The 20,543-nt window shown below is 44.6% G+C and overlaps 1 protein-coding gene across 3 annotated transcripts in view; it reads right to left on the bottom strand.

The window, feature by feature from the left end:
- LOC106602375 (WD repeat-containing protein 17) overlaps window positions 1-20,543 on the bottom strand; it is a 31,136-nt gene that overhangs the window by 4,378 nt on the left and 6,215 nt on the right. For 2 of the 3 annotated variants that reach the window (XM_045716615.1, XM_045716617.1), the window contains exons 2-18: window positions 12,270-12,398; window positions 11,779-11,962; window positions 10,816-11,046; window positions 7,167-7,418; window positions 6,725-6,847; window positions 6,047-6,234; window positions 5,683-5,851; window positions 4,506-4,597; window positions 4,088-4,257; window positions 3,614-3,778; window positions 2,955-3,157; window positions 2,356-2,505; window positions 1,699-1,829; window positions 1,264-1,389; window positions 890-1,045; window positions 435-499; window positions 145-277 (exon numbers count right to left, since the gene is read on the bottom strand). In XM_045716615.1, coding sequence (XP_045572571.1) covers window positions 145-277; window positions 435-499; window positions 890-1,045; window positions 1,264-1,389; window positions 1,699-1,829; window positions 2,356-2,505; window positions 2,955-3,157; window positions 3,614-3,778; window positions 4,088-4,257; window positions 4,506-4,597; window positions 5,683-5,851; window positions 6,047-6,234; window positions 6,725-6,847; window positions 7,167-7,418; window positions 10,816-11,046; window positions 11,779-11,962; window positions 12,270-12,392 — 2,661 coding nt within the window. In that variant the 5' untranslated portion in view covers window positions 12,393-12,398. The remainder of the gene's footprint in view (window positions 1-144; window positions 278-434; window positions 500-889; window positions 1,046-1,263; window positions 1,390-1,698; window positions 1,830-2,355; window positions 2,506-2,954; window positions 3,158-3,613; window positions 3,779-4,087; window positions 4,258-4,505; window positions 4,598-5,682; window positions 5,852-6,046; window positions 6,235-6,724; window positions 6,848-7,166; window positions 7,419-10,815; window positions 11,047-11,778; window positions 11,963-12,269; window positions 12,399-20,543) is intronic. The other variant, XM_045716616.1, reaches the window with a different exon arrangement.

Raw genomic sequence — 20,543 nt, 5'->3', positions numbered from 1 at the left:
ATCCAGATAAGTCAATTAACATGGTGGTATTTTGTTCTCTCCTTTAGAGAACAGGGGTTCCGATTGGAACCAATACATGTTTTATATTATGTTACTTTGTTTTCTAATTATACAATTAATCATAGGATGCCAATGTTGTCATACCTGAGCCACTAGCAGCGCCTCGTTCAGTTGACCCCGGGCAGTAAAGAAGTTGACCAGCTTCCTCACGTCTCCTGTGGCGATGCAGTACGGGATGACATCATGGTTTTCTTCCTGCATCAGCTGGTCGGCTCTTCTACGAGGACACATGCATTGAGTAAGGAAGTCAACAACCACTGTTGTGGTTCTAATTGTAAGTCGCTCCGGATGAGAGCGTCTGCTAAATGACTCAAATGTATATGTAACCATAACATGCCTCTTGAATAAGGTTGACAGACTAACTCAAAACATACCGTTGCATGAGTTTCTTCCAATACTTTATGGATACACCAGGGGCAACTGACAATGCCTTGTCCCACTGGCAAATACAGAAAACATGACAAGCATCATCATTATGTACAGCAATTAATGCTGTGATTGTTAATGGACACCCTTTATTGAGGGACATACTGTAATGCCATATGACTCCATGTATTGTTCCTGATACACCCATAGTTGTTCTACACTCTTAGAAATAAGGTGCTATCTAGTACCAAAAATGGTTCTAAGGCTGTCCCCATAGGATAACCCTTTGAATAACCCCTTTTGGTTCCAGGTAAAACCCTTCTACACGGAACCCAAAAGAGTTCTACCAGGAACCAAAAAGGGTTCTACCTGGAAGCAAAAAGGGTTATACCTATTGGGACAGCCGCAGAACACTTTTTCTCTAAGAGTGTAGCCTAGGGCCTATAATGAATCAGTCCATTACCTCTCCCAGTTCCACCATGAGTTCACAGTATCTCTGGATCTGCCCCAGTCTCAGATGGATCTCTGCTGCGTCTCTCAGTCTCTCCTCTTTACTGGGAGCCCCGATCCCCCCGCCGAACTTAGACATCTTCACTATGGTCAATTCCTGGGCCTCAGACTACAGAACAGACACATTGAAATGTGTACTGTAAGTGAATAGTCGTGAAACGTTTGATGTTCTTTTGAAAACGAACCCCTTAGAAATATGATTCATACGCTTGGTCCAAAATCACTCCACCCCCCTTTCCTTTGGCCCTAACCCTTGGATGTTTGCAGATCTGAAGGGACTGGATCATGTGTGAGATGAGACAGTCAGTCAGTCAGTGGTCGACTTACGGTTTTGAAGCGGACCAAGTGTTTCATGTGCATGATGCCCTTGCCGTAGCTCTGGGGAAGCAGACTGTCGTCCTGCCCGTTGATCACTGACACCAGGTCCCACAGGTTATGACTGCCCCCTGGTGGCTGGAGGAAAGAACATAGAAAACGTTTTCATAAGCACTTCATAAGAGAAGATAGTATGTACAGTACATAATACATGGGGATTCCAGTAATATGTGCTAATATTACTACCAAATAGGAGTACTAACTTGAAGGGTTATCTATAGGTTATTTGATACCTGATGACGTAAAACTATACCAAGGAAAAAACGACTATACTTCCATCAAACCATCAGATTAAAACCATGTGTCTGGACTACGGGAATGGAATAACTAAATGACTGTAAATAGAGTGCTATTATTTTAAGGAAAATTGCAAGTAAATATACTCACAGAGAAACATTCGGAGAACCACCTGAGTTTCTTCATCCGTACTTCACTGGAGAGTTTATCCAGCTCCTGCTTGATGTCTCTGGACACCTTCCCACAGAGCAGAGGGGTAGCACCAGGCACCATGGCCCTATCTGGAGGAGAGGAGGGGATATAGTACTCTACCATACAGACACACACAGATTCAGAATGATGTCATTCAGAATAATGGTTCTTGTGAGGCTATGTCGTGTTTGGACTGATAAATATTTGTGGTATCACTCTCTCACAGTGGAGATAGAGCTATGAGCAATCAACATATTGATGTCATGAGTAATCACACTTCTGTAACAATATAGTCATAGTGACTGATGGGAGAGGGATAAAGGGTGTTTACTGATGAATCCCTAATCCTGGAGTGTATACAGATAGAAATGTAGCACATAGAACCTACATGATTCCTTATTCTACATGGCCAGTGATGTAGAGGTAAAAAAAAATAGACGGTCAAACGCTAACTGCAGTTCGCGGTGAGTAAAGTCACGCTCCCTATATTTTCAATGCATTTTTCAGCGAAAGGTGGGTAAACTCTGGCACAAAATAAGGGTGTTTACGTGCGTTACCCTCCACTGTACATGTTCTACACAAAACATTTCTTCAGTATCGTAACATTTGACTGACCCGTGTTGCCGATGATGTCGTCCCAGCTGTGGTCAGCCAGGACGTTGACCAGGAGAGGAGCGATGAGCGGAGTGAGGGACCACAACCTGACCGTGGAGTCCCGGGAACATGAGGCCATGGTGAACGGACGACTGGGGTGGCAGGTCAGGCCTGGAGGAATCAGATCAGGTTACAGTATTACAGACACAGTGTCAGGGTAGAGACAGTTCTATATATTTAACTTCACATTCAGTGGCCTCTATAAAGCATAGGTTTCCCCAACTGGTGGTCCGCGGATGGTTTTACTTGGCCCCCAAGGTTTTGTGAACAAACCCCCCACTATATTTTGAATTTTTTCTTGTTGGACATAAAAGGCTGTGAAAACAGCAGCAAATCAGCTCCAAGTGATTTTAATGTTGATTCCCGTGCATAATAAAGAGAGATATGTGATTGTATGAAAACCCAAGCCAGGTTTGAGATGATAATGTTTTAGACAAATATTATATATTTGGGCTTCTGGTGGTCAGTTTGCAGTCTAGAAATGATCCTGGGCCTCTGGCTGAGTCTACTTGATGATGGCTGCAGTGTGGTGTTCCTGATTCATTACTGAGGACCGGTACCATAAACATCAGCGCCGTGGTCGTAGCAGGTGTCCAGGCAGGTTCCGTCCCGGGTGTCCCAGACTTTAATGGTGTAGTCCCAGCTGCCGCTGGTCAGCAGGTAGGGCACCTCCGTGTTCCACATCAGGCCTCGGACCGGCGCCGTGTGACCACTCAGCACGTTGATACAGGCATCCTGGGTATAATCCCAGATACGCACAGTCCTGGAGAAGGAGGGAGGGAGGGAGGGAGGGAGGGAGGGAGGGAGGGAGGGAGGGAGGGAGGGAAGGAAGGAAGGAAGGAAGGAAGGAAGGAAGGAAGGAAGGAAGGAAGGAAGGAAGGAAGGAAGGAAGGAAGGAAGGAAGGAAGGAAGGAAGGAAGGAAGGAAGGAAGGAAGGAAGGAAGGAAGGAAGGAAGGAAGGAAGGAAGGAAGATGTTATATGCGGACTCCCATATACATAATAGAGTGACTACTCAAACCAATGGCATCTGTATTGATAATGGTAGCATATCAAATAACTACCTGTGTATCAGTATCTGTGTATCAGTACAAAGTGTTTGCCATGCATTATTCAGGTACTGTTACACATTGGTGGATGTGATAAATTACCCTAATGCAATGTGCTGTGAGACTCAGTGAAAGAACATATATGAATAATGTATTAATGTACTGCATGTACCCGTCATCTGAGCCACTGCAGAGAATACCCTCTCGGAGAGGAGACCAGCGCACGTGGAACACCTTGGCCAGGTGACCCGTGAACACCTTGAGTGGCTGGTCTGAACTGGTGGCCAGGTAGTACACACGCACATTTTTATCCTCACAACCCGTGGCTATCATGTCTCTGGGAATGGAGAGAGAGAGAGAAAGAAAAAAAGATTGAGAGAAAGAAAGAGAGAGAGGGATAGATACAGAGAGAGAAAGAGACAGAGACAGAGACAGAGGCAAGAAAGAAAGAAAGAAAGAAAGAAAGAAAGAAAGAAAGAAAGAAAGAAAGAAAGAAAGAAAGAAAGAAAGAAAGAAAGAAAGAAAGAAAGAAAGAAAGAAAGAAAGAGAAAGGATATAAGTTCTAGTAGAGTATAGGTAACTAACAACATTTCCCAGTATACTTGTTATACAGTATGAAAGGTGAACACCACAACTGGACTCTTACTTGTTATTCTGGCTCCAGTCACAACCAAACACAGCAGCAGGGTGCTTGTACTTGTGTAAGACCCTGCCGTCGATGGTCCTAATGATGCAAAAGCCGTCGCCACTACATGTGGCTATTCTTTTAGAGTCCTTATGGCTCCATGCGATACAGAAGATACCATTATTCCCATGCTGTTGAGTACACAAGGGAACATAAAGGCTGTGACATAAACAAAAATATTGATAAACTAAAGAGATTACTGATAGGTCACTCTATTGACCTTTTCACACTATCATGCCGACCCGAACCAAACTGTGCTGGCTAGTGGATGCATAACCAGGCTAGCTCAGTACAGCTTGGTTTGGTTTAGCTCGGTTCGGCTCAGTAGTGTGAAAAGCCCTTATGACTGTCATGTTTTTCGTCAGTGATGTTGACGTACCTCATTGAATCGTGTGATCATCTTGCCTTTCTTCACATCCCAGATGAATGCACCGTTCCGGGACGTGGCTCCGGCTATGCAGTTCAGGTCTCCTTTCGAAGAACACACACGAAGACAACAAGAGACATATTTATGACTTCCAAATGAACGAACGCAAGAAAGCGCAACATATTTCATAACTTGGTTTGAATCATTAAAGAAAATGCAGAACGTTGACTTCTTAATTTATATTCAGTAAATCATTATTAATGGGAAAGAACTCAAGGTAGCACTTTACTTGAAAATATATACTTAAGGCGTTCATAAAACATCTATTCATCACCAGCAGAGCAGTTTCAAAATAAAAGTCAACATGACATATTATGGTGTATATAAAGGGTGTTTCGAATTAGAGCATGGGAAGGTTGGAGTATGAGTGCATATCAAAGTATGCGAAATGGGACATGGAGGGCACTTCTCGGCTGCGTACTCCATTTGTACATATTTTGACGCGTGCATAAATGCAAGCTTCAATGGAAAGTGTGCACAGAAATATGATGCAACCATGTAAAAAAAACACGCAAAGTTCTTGAAATCAATGCCATTATTTGAGCTGAAGCGAGAGAAAATATACTGACTACAAAGTTTTTTCTTGATACAATAAGAAATGCATACTGTGTTATTTTTGGCATGTTTACCTGCCTACAATACCCACTGTAATGTGCAGAGATAGCAAGCCTAGTAATTCAATAGGGGGACTTGTTAGCTACTACTGTTAGCTAGCTAGATAGCCACGAAGAATTGGTAGCGAGCTACCGACGAAGAATTTACATCTACCTTGCTGTTAAACTATCTGGTTAGCTAGATTATTACGATTCACATATAGCTAGCTGATAGTTTTGAAGTAAAATATTTGCTTTGTGTATATCTTGTTTCGTCTTTATTTTTGCCATTGTCCAATGGCTGGTAGAAGGTTCACTGAATAGGGAGGTGCAGCGTGAGGTAATACAGCGTGAGGTAATACAGTAGGGGGAGTGCTTCTCAAATGTCATGTTTTATGTGTTCTCCACACTCTCCTCCTCACAAGAACGTCCTCGGAGAATGCACTCGGAGCACGACAGTATGGAACACAGTAGAATGCATATTGAGAAACACCCAAAGTATTATGGTCTGTGTGTGTTCTCTCCCCATGTCTTACCAGGAGCCCAGGACAGTGAGTAGACCACACCCTCGTTGCCGGGAGACGTATAAACCGCCGTGAGGGTGTTGATGTCCCACACCTTAATGGTCCCGTCAAACGAGGCTGTCGCCAACAGATTGGGGTCATCTGGCTTGAACTTACAGTCAAATATGGTCTCAACATGACCCTAAGAACAACATATTGTTTCATGGTCAGGTCTTCTTCAACATGAACTGGATTGGGAGTTATGTACAACAGAAATGCAGACACAAACAAGAAATAGAAGAACGCCCTTAGCATCATCCCAATTTCCCTACCTCCCTTGCTACCACTTGTCCTCCCTTCTTTTCACCCCCCCAATCTCTTCCCCTCCCTCCCTCACCAGGTCTCGTAGGAAGTCCCACTTCTTGGCTCCCATGTCGTAGAGCCCAACCCCTCCATCCATGAAGCAGCAGACAGCGTGGCCCGGGGGGAGGGAGAAGGCCTGGTTCTGGGATAGAGTAGGAGGAGGAACAGCCTCACTGGTGGATGATGTGTAGTGGTTCTTTGTCGGGGAGATGGAGCTCAAGGCTGAAAAGATGGTAGGAGGCAAATAATGGCGGGCCATGAGGGGTCAGGAGGGGTCAAGGGATAGCAAGAATGGGGAAAGAACACACTATGCTATAGAAAAGTTACAGTTTTTCCAAGAGATATAGCAATCTTATTTCACAAGATCAGTCATTCATATCAAAAACTCGGAAGTTATTGTACACTTTTAGAAAAAGAGATCCATAAGGGTTCTTCGGCAGTCCCTATAGTGTAACCCTTTTTGGTTCTAGGTATAACCCTATTGGGTTCCATATACAACTCTCTGTGGAAAGGGTTGTACATGGAACCCAAAAGGATTATGCCTTGAAACAAAACAGTTTTACCTCGAACCAAAAAGGGTTCTTCAAAGGGTTCTCCTATGGGGACAGCTGTACATAGCACCTTATTTTCTAAGAGTGTGCTGGAGACTTTGGATCTACCCTAATTTGTGGATTATCAGAGCTCATCTGTCAGTAGTGTGTCTAATGCTTACATTTCTTGGCTGGGGGAGAGTTTAACACATGTAAAGCATGGAAGCCAGTCTTCTTCAGTTTGAAGTTGTCCAGAGGTGTAGATCTGGAAACGTTCCATATCCTCAACACACCAACTTGAGAATCTGGAAACAGAAGGAACACGTTGGAACAGTGGTATTGACCCAAGTTCTAAAGGCCTGAGCCTTACACACCTGACCTCTAGCTACCTACACTGATAAACATAAATGACCTCATGTAAAGAACAAACCCAGGGCTGTGACCTTACCTTAACCCCCTGTACCCTACCCCTTATATCCTACTCCCTAAACCCTACCCCCATGTCTTTACCTCTAGTGATGAACATGCCGGGGGCGCTGGGGACCCAGCTTTCCCCTCCCCCCTACACCCTGCACCCTAACCCATTGTACCCTACCCATAAACCCTACCCCAATATGTCCTTACCTCCTGTGATGAACATGCCGGGTGCACTGGGGACCCAGGCCAGACACTGTACAGAGGCAGCTGAACTGGGGAAGCTGAAGGTAGTGACACAGGTGAGCCCCTCTGAGTCTACCATTCTGATGCCATTATGCAGGTTGGCCACTAGGAGGTAGTCTGTAGACAGGGGATCCCACTCCAACGCTGTGACCGGGTCCTCCTCGTCCGTCCCCTCTAAAGACTCCGGGCGCAACACGTGCTTCTGGTTTTTAGATCCTAGGACAGGAGAGGAGACCTGCTGCATCAACTGACTAAATAAAGTCACCACAGCCCCTAGTGAAATACCTGGAGGTACCAAATAAAGGTTCTCAAGTGGAAGAAACAGTCAATAAATACATATTTAAAGGCTCTGTTTTTTATTCCTGGCACTGATTCTGCTGATAGCAGCTATTTTGAAGAAGGGTCTACAGATGTAAGATCTTCATTTGATCACTCTTTTGTTACAGGAAATGCAAACTTGTATTGTATTCAAGGTTTTAAAAGGCTTCTATAGTATGTCATTTTCACTTTAAAATATCAGTCTTGATTTGCCCTAACAAAAAATGTATCAACCTCTACAAAATATATCCATTAATTATAATCCACATAATAATTCACATTTCCTGTTGCTGCAGGATTATGTTCCTGCTGTAGCAAACAGGCTCAAATTAAGATCCCACATCTGTACTTGCAATAATTGTAATATGTGGTTGTTTTTCCTGACTAAAATGATTGTAAGTCGCTCTGGATAAGAGTGTCTGCTAGCTAAATGACTCAAATGGAAAATTGTTTGTAATAGGGAAACGCATGCCCAGTTCTTTCACATCAGTGCAAATGAAGAAGATAAGACAAAGAGAGGAAGCCACTTTAGACAATTGAGATGCAGCCACAGTCTAGAATGTCTATAGACTATTGAGATGCAGCCTCAGTCTAGACAATATATATAGACTATTGAGATGCAGCCTCAGTCTAGACTATCTATAGACTTTCGAGATGCAGCCTCAGTCTTGACTGATTACGGAGGTGTACTCAGGACAGATGTGTACTGTGAGTACGGATGTGTACTGAGTACGGATGGTATGGATGTGTACCAAACTCACTAAAAGTGGCAGTAATAAAGCCTCTCTTGAAAAAGCCAAACCTTGACCCAGAAAATATAAAAAACGATATAAAAAACTATCGGCCTATATCGAATCTCCCATTCCTCTCAAAAATGTTAGAAAAAGCTGTCTCCCTGAAGACAAACAATGTATACGAAATGCTTCAGCCTGGTTTTAGACCCCATCACAGCACTGAGACTGCACTTGTGAAGGTGGTAAATGACCTTTTAATGGCGTCAGACCAAGGCTCTGCATCTGTCCTCGTGCTCCTAGACCTTAGTGCTGCTTTTGATACCATCGATCACCACATTCTTTTGGAGAGATTGGAAACCCAAATTGGTCTACACGGACAAGTTCTGGCCTGGTTTAGATCTTATCTGTCGAAAGATATCAGATTGTCTCTGTGGATGGTTTGTCCTCCGACAAATCAACTGTACATTTCGGTGTTCCTCAAGGCTCAGTTTTAGGACCACTATTGTTTTCACTATACATTTTACCTCTTGGTGATGTCATTCGGGAAACATAATGTTAACTTCCACTGCTATGCGGATGACACACAGTTGTACAACTCATCCAGAACGCCGCAGCCCGTCTGGTGTTGAACCTTCCCAAGTTCTCTCACGTCACCCCGCTCCTCCGCTCTCTCCACTGGCTTCCAGTTGAAGCTCGCATCCGCTACAAGACCATGGTGCTTGCCTACGGAGCTGTGAGGGGAACGGCACCTCCATACCTTCAGGCTCTGATCAGGCCCTACACCCAAACAAGGGCACTGCGTTCATCCACCTCTGGCCTGCTCGCCTCCCTACCTCTGAGGAAGCACAGTTCCCGCTCAGTCCAGTCAAAACTGTTCGCTGCTCTGGCACCCCAATGGTGGAACAAGCTCCCTCACGACGCCAGGACAGCGGAGTCAATCACCACCTTCCGGAGACACCTGAAACCCCACCTCTTTAAGGAATACCTAGGATAGGATAAAGTAATCCTTCTAACCCCCCCCCTTAAAAGATTTAGATGCACTATTGTAAAGTGGTTGTTCCACTGGATATCATAAGGTGAATGCACCAATTTGTAAGTCGCTCTGGATAAGAGCGTCTGCTAAATGACTTAAATGTAAATGTAAATGTACATTACGATGAAACATGGTGAAGCCCCAAAATTGCCTTACCTGGAGGCCTGTGTTTCAGACATAAGGAAGTGGATGGCTGCAAATGTTCTACTTTTACACTCAGAGATGCTTGTTCTAGGTCCCAAGAAACAAAGAGATCTTCTGTTGAATCTGACAATTAATCTTGATGGTTGTACAGTCGTCTCAAATAAAACTGTGAAGGACCTCGGCGTTACTCTGGACCCTGATCTCTCTTTTGACAAAAATATCAAGACTGTTTCAAGGACAGCTTTTTTCCATCTATGTAACATTGCAAAAATCAGAAACTTTCTGTCCCAAAATTATGCAGAAAAATTAATCCATGCTTTTGTCACTTCTAGGTTAGATTACTGCAATGCTCTACTTTCCGGCTACCCGGATAAAGCACTAAATAAACTTCAGTTAGTGCTCAACACGGCTGCTAGAATCTTGACTAGAACCCCAAAATTTGATCATATTACTTCAGTGCTAGCCTCTCTACACTGGCTTCCTGTTAAGGCAAGGGCTGATTTCAAGGTTTTACTGCTAACCTACAAAGCATTACATGGGCTTGCTCCTACCTATCTTTCCGATTTGGTCCTGCCGTACATACCTACACATACGCTACGGTCACAAGACGCAGGCCTCCTTACAGTCACTAGAATGTCTAAGCAAACAGCTGGAGGCAGGGCTTTCTCCTATAGAGCTCCATTTTTATGGAATGGTCTGCCTACCCATGTGAGAGATGCAGACTCGGTCTCAACCTTTAAGTTTTTATTGAAGACTCATCTCTTCAGTAGGTCATATGATTGAGTGTAGTCTGGCCCAGGAGTGTGAAGGTGAACGGAAAGGCACTGGAGCAACGAATCGCCTTTGCTGTCTCTGCCTGGCCGGTTCCCCTCTCTCCACTGGGATTCTCTGTCTCTAACCCTATTACAGAGGCTGAGTCACTGGCTTACAGGTGCTCTTCCATGCTGTCCCTAGGAGGGGTGCGTCACTTGAGTGGGTTGAGTCACTGATGTGGTCTTTCTGTCTGGGTTAGCGCCCCCCCTTGGGTTGTGCCGTGACGGAGATCTTTGTGGGCTATACTCGGCCTTGTCTCAGGATGGTAAGTTGCTGGTTGAAGGTATCCCTCTAGTGGTGTGGGGGCTGTGCTTTGGCAAAGTAGGTGAGGTTATATCCTGCCTGTTTGGCCCTGTCCGACTATTGAGATGCAGCCTCAGTCTAGACTATCTATAGACTATTGAGATGCAGCCTCAGTCTAGACTATCTATAGACTATTGAGATGCAGCCTCAGTCTAGACTATCTATAGACTATTGAGATGCAGCCTCAGTCTTGACTATCTATAGACAATTGAGATGCAGCCTCAGTCTAGACTATCTATAGACTATTGAGTTGCAGCCTCAGTCTTACCTGGCTGGAAGATGGAGAGGCTCCCGTCCGTGTGTCCAAACACCACCTTGCCCTTCTTGACAGGGTGCCAGCGGAACAGACAGATATCGGACAGGAAGCTGTGTGCCTCCTTGTGGATGGTGACGCCGGCATCCAGCCCGCTGATGGCCCACAGGTAGAGAGGGCCCCGGTGGGACACAAACGCCACGCCGTCACCTGCGTTCCAGCACCAGCTCAGAGACGCTGGGATGCCTGGGTGATGGTACACAAGGGTTAGAGACACATTAGATACATTCTCTCTCTCTCACACACACACACACACACACACACACACACACACACACACACACACACACACACACACACACACACACACACACACACACACACACACACACAGAAAACAAACACACACAGAAAACACACACACACACACACAAAGAAAACACACACACAAACAAACACACACATTCACCTCCCAAATCCACCCACCCACCCACACACTCTCTCTCTCCTAGAAAAACAAATAACACCAAACCACCCAGCCGTCAGCCATCTCCCTCCTGATAGGAGTCAGTGTAGCAGCAACAATAGCCAGTGCTAATGACATTACTAAGCACACAAACACTTCACTACACTGAGTCACCCTCCCAAGGCAACCCAACCTACTCTCTCTAGCCTCTCTGACACGTCTCCCATCAGTAGTGTCTAAAGAGGAGCCTACTCCCAGGTAAACTCCATTACCATTGGTCCACAGTCATTCCTCATTTCCATTCTGATGATTGATCAGAACCAGTATCTTTTGCGTTATACAGACCATGTGTCTCTGTTCAGTACATTTGCTGTTATCTCGTCTGGCCACAGCTTTCCGCTCCACCTTGTTTCACTCTGTTTCAAAACGTTTTCTCCCTACTGAACACCCACCTCTGGCCCACCCACTCCCCTGTACATCTGCCTCCACTGGGCATAGTTCATTATCAGTACCTTTGGTGTTATCCAGCCTGGCCACAATCTTCTGCTCTGCCACGTTCCAGATGATGAGCAGGTTGTCAGCGCTGGCGCTGGCGAACACCTCGGGGTTGTGTGGACACCATGATATGGCCGTGATGGTCTTCTTGTGCTCTGACATGATGGCTCGAAGCTTGAACTCATTGTATCTGTGGTCCAACTGCATGGGTGCAGATTGGAACGACGAGGAATATATTGGTATTGGTGTTGCATATGTAAACAGATGGAGTGGCACAGATAATGCTAGATAAGGAAACCGTCAATGACAGAAATCACTTGCAGATCAGACATCTCTTTTGAATGTCCTTTCGACAGAGAAGTGAGAGAGCACACACAAAGAGAGACGCACGCATGCCAACACGCGCGCACACACACACACGCATGCGCGCACACATGTGCACAGGCACACGGACGCACGCGCACACACACAAACACACACACACACTGATGTTTGCCAAGCTAATTACCTGGTAGACATATATAGCAAGTGTTGCACAGTAAGCGAACCGGTCTTCACTGGCAGCACACACATCTTTGTTCCAGGGCTGGCACCCGGCAGCCAGCAGGCCCACCTGTTTCACCTGGGACATCTTTATCTGCGACACACAGAGAAGAGGAAGAGATGGACTACATCAGAACACAGGCAATGCTCTGTGATTCTTATTCATGGATTGAGAGATACATTCAGGTCTAAAGCATGTTCTATTCTCAAGTAAATCAGTCTTGCATTTCAGAACTGATAATACATTGAAATGGCTTACTCCTCAGCTGTAATAGGCCATTCTCACAATAACAGCACAGTAGCCTTAAATGCGTACTGATATAAAACGTAGTTTGACATTTCACATGGAGTGCCAGACACTTTGTAACCAAACAGATTCGAGAGATGTTGTACATGAATCAGTGAAAACACCAGCATGTAAACTCAGCAAAAAAGAAACGTCCTCTCACTGTCTACTGTGTTCATTTTCAGCAAACTTAATATGTGTAAATATTTGCATGAACATAACAAGATTCAACAACTGAGACATAAACTGAACAGGTTCCACAGACATGTGACTAACATAAATGGAATAATGTGTCCCTGAACAAAGGGGGGGGTCAAAATCTAACTTAAGTCAGTATCTGGTGTGGCCACCAGCTGCATTAAGTACTGCAGTGCATCTCCTCCTCATGGACTGCACCAGATTTGCCAGTTCTTGCTGTGAGATGTTACCTCACTCTTCCACCAAGGCACCTGCAAGTTCCCGGACATTTCTGGGGGGAATGGCTCTAGCCCTGACCCTCCGATCAATGGAATTGAGATCCGGTCTCTTCGCTGGCCATGGCAGAACACTGACATTCCTGTCTTGCAGGAAATCACACACAGAACAAGCAGTATGGCTGGTGGCATTGTCATGCTGGAGGGTCATGTCAGGATGAGCCTGCAGGAAGGGTACCACATGAGGGAGGAGGATGTCTTCCCTGTAACGCACAGCGTTGAGATTGCCTGCAATGACAGCAAGCTCAGTCCGATGATGCTGTGACACACCACCCCAGACCATGACGGACCCTCCACCTCCAAATCGATCCCGCTCCAGAGTACAGGCCTTGGTGTAACGCTCATTCCTTCGACGATAAACGCGAATCCGACCATCACCCCTGGTGAGACAAAACCGCGACTCGTCAGTGAAGAGCACTTTTTGCTAGTCCTGTCTGCTCCAGCGACGGTGGGTTTGTGCCCATAGACAACGTTGTTGCCAGTGATGTCTGGTGAGGACCTGCCTTACAACAGGCCTACAAGCCATCAGTCCAGCCTCTCTGAGCCTGTTGCGGACTGTCTGAGCACTGATGGAGGGATTGTGCATTCCTGGTGTAACTCAGGCAGTTGTTGTTGCCATCCTGTACCTGTCCCGCAGGTGTGATGTTCGGATGTACCGATCCTGTGCAGGTGATGTTACAGATGGTCTGCCACTGCAAGGACGATCAGCTGTCCGTCCTGTCTCCCTGTAGCGCTATCTTAGGCGTCTCACAGTACGGACATTGCAATTTATTGCCCTGGCCACATCTGCAGTCCTCATGCCTCCTTGCAGCATGCCTAAGGCACGTTCACGTAGATGAGCAGGGACCCTGGGCATCTTTCTTTTGGTGTATTTCAGCATCAGTAGAAAGGCCTCTTTAGTGTCCTAAGTTTTCAGAACTGTGACCTTAATTGCCTACCGTCTGTAAGCTGTTAGTGTCTTAACGACCATTCCATAGGTGCATGTTCATTAATTGTTTATGGTTCAATGAACAAGCATGGGAAACAGTGTTTAAACCCTTTACAATGAAGATCTGTGAAGTTATTTTGATTTTTACGAATTATCTTTGAAAGACAGGGTCCTGAAAAAAGGACATTTCTTTTTTTGCTGAGTTTATGTTGGTATCACACAGAGGCACACAGCAACAGCAACAGCCTTGAGACAGTCAGATTCCCCCTATTTACATTTCTCTCTCTCGCTGTCTTTCTCTCGCTGTCTCTCTCTCGCTGGCTCTCTCTCTCTCTCTCTCTCTCTCTCTCTCTCTCTCTATTTCTTTCTCTTCTATTTTTTTGTATTGAACTGTTGTTTATTCAGGGGAACCCATAGAGACCAGAGTCTCATTTGCCATGGTGCCCTGAGGACAACAATACCACAAATTAAAAATGATCAATACAAATAAAATAAAATACAAATTACAGAATCAACACTACAGCTTCAAACACCACAAATACAATTATTTACATGAAATCCAAACAGTTTCAATTATCATTCGATTCATTCAACATTAAAGTCCTGAACTGCCCTACAGGCGCCAGAGAGTCAAGGTGTACATGTAGTGACTTTTGTAGGCTCTTCCAAAAATGGGGTGGACTAAAACTGAAGGAGGATTTACCTAGATCGATAAGTACTAGTGGAACCTTGAGAGTTAACCATCCCTGTGAACGGGTTTGGTGTTGCACATTTGACATTTCGAACAGTACGTTTGATAGGTTGGAACCTCTATGGGATCGGTGTCCCTATAACCAGGACGGTTGTTGCTCAATATGCTGGATTTGTAAGCAAAAAGGGAGTAATTAAGTGATCTAGGGGACTCTAATGAGGACAAGCCAACCTTTTGATACAGGATGAAGTGAAGCGTAGTAAAACTGTAACCTGTGATAAAGTGAAGGGCGCTGTGGTAGACGGCATCCAAAGGTTTAAGAGTAGTTGCTGCTGCATTCCGATAAATGGCGTCACCATACGTTTTTTAAACGTCAAATTATTGTCAATCCAAAGCCCAGATAATTATAGGCGGGAACCTGCTCGATGAAAGAACCATCCAATGCATAAATGTGTAAGCCATCACAAATATTTCTACGAGAATTAGAAAACAGCATACATTTCGTTTTTTCGGCATTAAGTACCGATTTTAAATCAACAAGGTCCTTCTGCAAAGAGACAAAATCAGATTGCAGCTCCAACATAGCCTGGTCAGCCGTAGCAGCAGTAGTGTACATAACAGTGACATCTGCATACAGATGAATGTTACAGGTTTTTGCAGATAGACCAATATTATTTATATAAATAGTAAAGCGGACAGGTCCCAAGATCGACCCCTGCGGGACACCTTTAGTAATATCAAGGTAAGTTGACTTGACACCATCAGAAAGCACACATTGTGTCCTGTCTGACAGAAAGTTGTACACTCAACTTTCGTGCCAGTTCCACTACTCTTAAACCTTTAGATGTCGTCTACCTTAGCGCCCTTCGCTTTATAACAGGTGACCGTTCCTGCATCCTGTATCAAAAGGTTGGTTGGTCCTCATTGAAGTCCTGTAGATCATAATCTGTCTTCTGTCTCAACCAGACAGAAACAGAACATAACAGAACCCGTGAGCACGTACATAGACAAAACACATTGACAAAACGCATTGACAAAACGCATCGACAAAACGCATTGACAAAACACAGCTTGACTCCTCCCCTTCTCTCTCCTCCCCTCGTTCTATCTCCTCCTCCCCTTTTTTCCCTACCTTCACGTCGGCATCGTTCTTAGTGTACCACTCCAGATTGTTTGTGTCCATTTTCCAGAAGGATCCCTTCACCCTCCAGTCTCTCCAAAGCAAGATTAACAAGGCTCGCTGTTACAGGGAAGGTAGCTAGCTATCAGATTAACAAGCTCTCTGTTACAGGGAAGGTAGCTAGCTAACAGAATAACAAACTCGCTGTTACAGGGAAGGTAGCTAGCTAACAGATTAACAAGGCTCGCTGTAAAAGGGAAGGTAGCTAGCTAACAGATTAACAAACTCGCTGTTACAGGGAAGGTAGCTAGCTAACAGATTGACAAGGCTCTCTGTTAGAGCAAAGGTAGCTAGCTAACAGATTGACAAGGCTCTCTGTTAGCGCAAAGGTAGCTAGCTGACAGATTGACAAGGCTCTCTGTTAGAGCAAAGTTAGCTAGCTAACAGATTGACAAGGCTCTCTGTTAGAGGCAAGGTAGCTAGCTAAGCTTACAGAGCTGAGGTGTGGTGGGGTTGTCACAGCGAAGACAGAGCCGGCGAGTGAAGAGAGAGGAGCCTTGTGTGTACGTCTCAGAGATAGAGACGGAGGAGTGTGTGTATGTGTGCGTGTGTGTATGACTGTGTGTGTATGTGTGCGTGCACTCATTGACTGGTGCAGCGTAGTTCTGTGTGTGTGTGTGTGTGTGTGTGTGTGTGTGTGTGTGTGTGTGTGTGTGTGTGTGTGTGTGTGTGTGTGTGTGTGTGTGTGTGTGTGTGTGTGGGGGGGAGACAAGTGCAACCTCCGCCGGTAGCCAGGCAACTGCAGCTCCCTGTATTAAAATGACGTGCTTTATAACTCCCCCTCCTACACACACACACACACACACACACACACACACACACACACACACACACACACACACACACACACACACACACACACACACACACACACACACACACACACACAGCCCGATACACACATACATCTGTGAACCTACTCATGTACCATGATGATAAATCCCCTACGTATACACACCATACATTCACACACAAACATACAAGTACCTACACACACTCAGTAGCGTAACGTAAACAATACACACGTCCTCACCCTAACCCCCTGACTGCACACCTCACTGACTGCACACCTCACCCACAACCTCCTAACTAACCCAGCACAACCTCTAGCAGGGACCCACCGTCCCCCCTTGTCATCCCTAGTTCCAGTCTCATGTGTAGCTGGCTCTCTCATCCGTCAGATAATGGTAACAATGCAATCAGCGTAATGGCCCCTGTGATAAGGACACAGTGGAGAGATCCCTCACTGGGTCTAGAGTCTAGCAATCTCTATTATAAAGCCTCAATCTGCATGACAATCGTGGTGGAAAAAGACAGGATGCTGGAGAGAGAGTATGGGATTGGTCTCTAAACTCATCTGAGGATCTGAGGTTGGTTGAGGGGGCTTGGAGGGTCCTTGTATGATATTTTACAGACAGACAGAGAGAGAGAGAGAGAGAGAGAGAGAGAGAGAGAGAGAGAGAGAGAGAGAGAGAGAGAGAGAGAGAGAGAGAGAGAGAGTTTGTGTGTGAGCGGGAGTGTGGGTTCGGAGCAAATGGAATGGCATCAAACACATAGAACCCATGTGTTTGATACCATTCCAGCCATTACCACAAGCCCGTCCTCCCCAATTAAGGTGCCACCAACCTCATGTGGCATCCATGTACAGTGTGGGGGGAAAAGTATTTGATCCCCTGCTGATTCTGTACGTTTGCCCACTGACAAAGAAATGATCAGTCTATAATTTTAATGGTAGGTTTATTTGAACAGTGAGAGACAGAATAACCACAACAAAAATATCCAGAAAAACGCATGTCAAAAATGTTATAAATTGATTTGCATTTTAATGAGGGAAATGATAGGGGGTTTGATTCCCCGGACCACCGATATGTTAAAAAACATGGATATACGCATGACTGTAATGTCACTTAATGCTATATGTATTATTCTAAGTGTGTCCTGTGGTGGACATGGGTGGAGGAGAGGTGGATGGATGTGTAGGTGGGTTTGTTCGGTGATGCCATGACTATGTTCGTGATCGGACTCACATCCCAGCACCCTCGGCTGCGGGGGTGAGCGACAGAGAGGAAACTTGGTGCAGCGTTACCTAGGCGATGGAGACAGACTCAGGAAGGCTGTTCAACTGAAGTAGAACTGAGCACTGATTGAGGGAGAGAAAAAGAGAGATGGGGAGAGATAGAGAAGTAGGGAGAACAGACAGAGAGTGTGAGTGAGAAAGAGAGGTGTAAGGTTGCTCATCCTCACTGAAAGACTAAAGCCATCCATTCAGAGTATGAATGATAAAATCATAACTATAAAATGGGTGGTTTGAGCCCTGAATGCTGATTGGCTGAAGCTGTGGTATATCAGACAGTATACCATGGGTATGACAAAAAATATTATTTACTGGTCTAATTACATTGGTAACCAGTTATAATAGCAATACGGTATTGTGGTATATGGCCAATATACCACGGCTAAGGGCTGTGTCCAGGCACTCTACATTCCGTCGTGCCTAAGAACAGCCCTTAGCCGTGGTGTATTGGCCATATACTGCACCTCCTCGGGCCTTATTGCTTAAGTATAGACAAATGACACCAAGTCCTCTTCTTTTCCACAAAGCAGCTTTTTTGTCTAGTTGCCTGACAATGCACTTTCCATTAAGCTACAGTATAAATACTACGGCTACAGCCAGTCATTAGACTGCTACACCAATCTCTTGACGAGACGTGTCCTGCAGGACTACTTGGCTGGAAGCCATACACCCTGCTGTGGTGTTGGTTTGTTACTGGTCACAGAGGTCAAGGACAATCCGAGGAGAGGAGCACAGCAGGAAGAACCAGTCCACAACCTAATAAAGAGTTTTACAACGCTCTATCCTTTTCTTGAACCCCTCCCATTCTCCAGTATGACGCCTGGCACGTATGATCAACAAGTCTAATGAATTCAATTCCTCACGACAACCAAGTGAATTCAAATGTTTTTGAAGACGACTGAAATACAACATGCAAGACCGCGGTCATGTTCACTGGGTAATATTATTCAGACTCCGAGGCCTATATCAGCTCTGCACATGAAAGCTGGGGAAGTTTTCAAAGGCTCTATATCGCTGCAGCCACGTTGCCTTACTGCCAAGGGAAGAACAGCCGTACGGTTTAATTAGCCACCAAAAGGACCAGAGGTTTTTGCAACCTTGCAGCAGCACGATCTACAAATGCCAGTCATATGCTGCCTCTCTCTCCACTTTGCCGTAGAGTCCCCCCTTTCCTTCTAACTCTGGGAATTTAATTTAATTGATTTCAGGAAGATTAGGTCTAATTGGCATGAAATGTAATGGAATTTACATTACCAAAACAAATTATGACAAGAATAAAAACTCTCTCTCTCTCTGCCTTAGGGTTGATTTTGAGTTCTATAAAATTATTAACAGTGTAGAGATGTTTCAGGAGGTATGGGGGGGGTCAAGGGGGGCTGTCTGTACAGCAGGAGAGGAGGGGTTGGATGTATGTTTGTAATGTGGTGCTGGATTGTGAATTGTATTGTACTGTGTTGTTGTGTACTGTGTAATGTGATTGTGTGGAGGTTTGGGTGGCACGCAATGTGTTTTTATGGGGGGTTAATGTGGTATTTTTAGTGGAATGAGTCTCTCTCTCTCTCTCTCTCTCAATTCAATTCAAAAGGCTTTATTGGCATGGGAAAAATAGATAATAAACAAAAGTGAAATTAACCCCAAAAAATGTACAGTTAACAAAAGTTTCAAAGGAATAGAGACTTTTAAAATGTCATATTATAGCTACGTACAGTGTTATAACAATGTGCAAATAGTTCAAGTACAAAAGGGAAAATAAATGAACATAAATATAGGTTGTATTTACAATGGTCTCTCTCTCCTGTCTACTCTGACAAGCCAGCCGTCTGTTGATCAGGAAGGACAGACTATATTATTCACCTCTATTTATTCCTTCTGTTCAAGGTGGAAAGAATGAAGGATGTACACACTGACAACACACACACCAGAAGTGTTTTCCAATACACACCAGAAGAGTTTTCCAATATAGTGTTTATGGAAATCTCTTTCTATGGAAAAACAAGAGGCAATCAAAGTTGTGCGATGAAACAGACAATAATCTGTGTAAAGTGTTGCTCTTGGGCAATTCCACGGTAACGGAATTGCGCTGAGAATTCAATTTTTCAATTTAAAATGTATGCCAAACAAAAAACATTGATTTAAAAGTCTAACAAACCATACAACTCTATGCACAAGTACTCCTTTTAACAAGTTACACTGAACATTTGACTAAAACACAGTTACTGGAAGAACTGTGGAGATGCAAAGTATAGTAACAGAATGTTAAATATCTGCTCTGAATTAACATTCAAAGATGTCTGCAGAAATAATGGAGTGTCAGCTATGACATGACAACTTAACTTTGAAAAAAAATATTTTGGTATTGAACTACAGTAAGTGAAGTGGATTTACAATCGGTAACGGAATTGCAGGAACATGAATTTCATCATGGGTCCATGATCAGTACTATACAGAATTGCATAATTATGGATATGAACGTCATTCTCTTCATGGTGATGTATCCTAACCAGGTACACAAAGGTAGAAATGTGCAATATCCTCCTTCACATATTTGGATATTATTCTACACACTATTACTTTAATGTGCTTCTGGCCCCAATCAAGACCATATTT

This window comes from Salmo salar, chromosome ssa04, assembly GCF_905237065.1.
Source record: "Salmo salar chromosome ssa04, Ssal_v3.1, whole genome shotgun sequence".
In the NCBI taxonomy this organism is placed as follows: domain Eukaryota; kingdom Metazoa; phylum Chordata; class Actinopteri; order Salmoniformes; family Salmonidae; genus Salmo; species Salmo salar.
The sequence above is the reverse complement of the archived record's forward strand: the minus strand, read 5'-3'. Positions and strand labels throughout refer to the sequence as shown.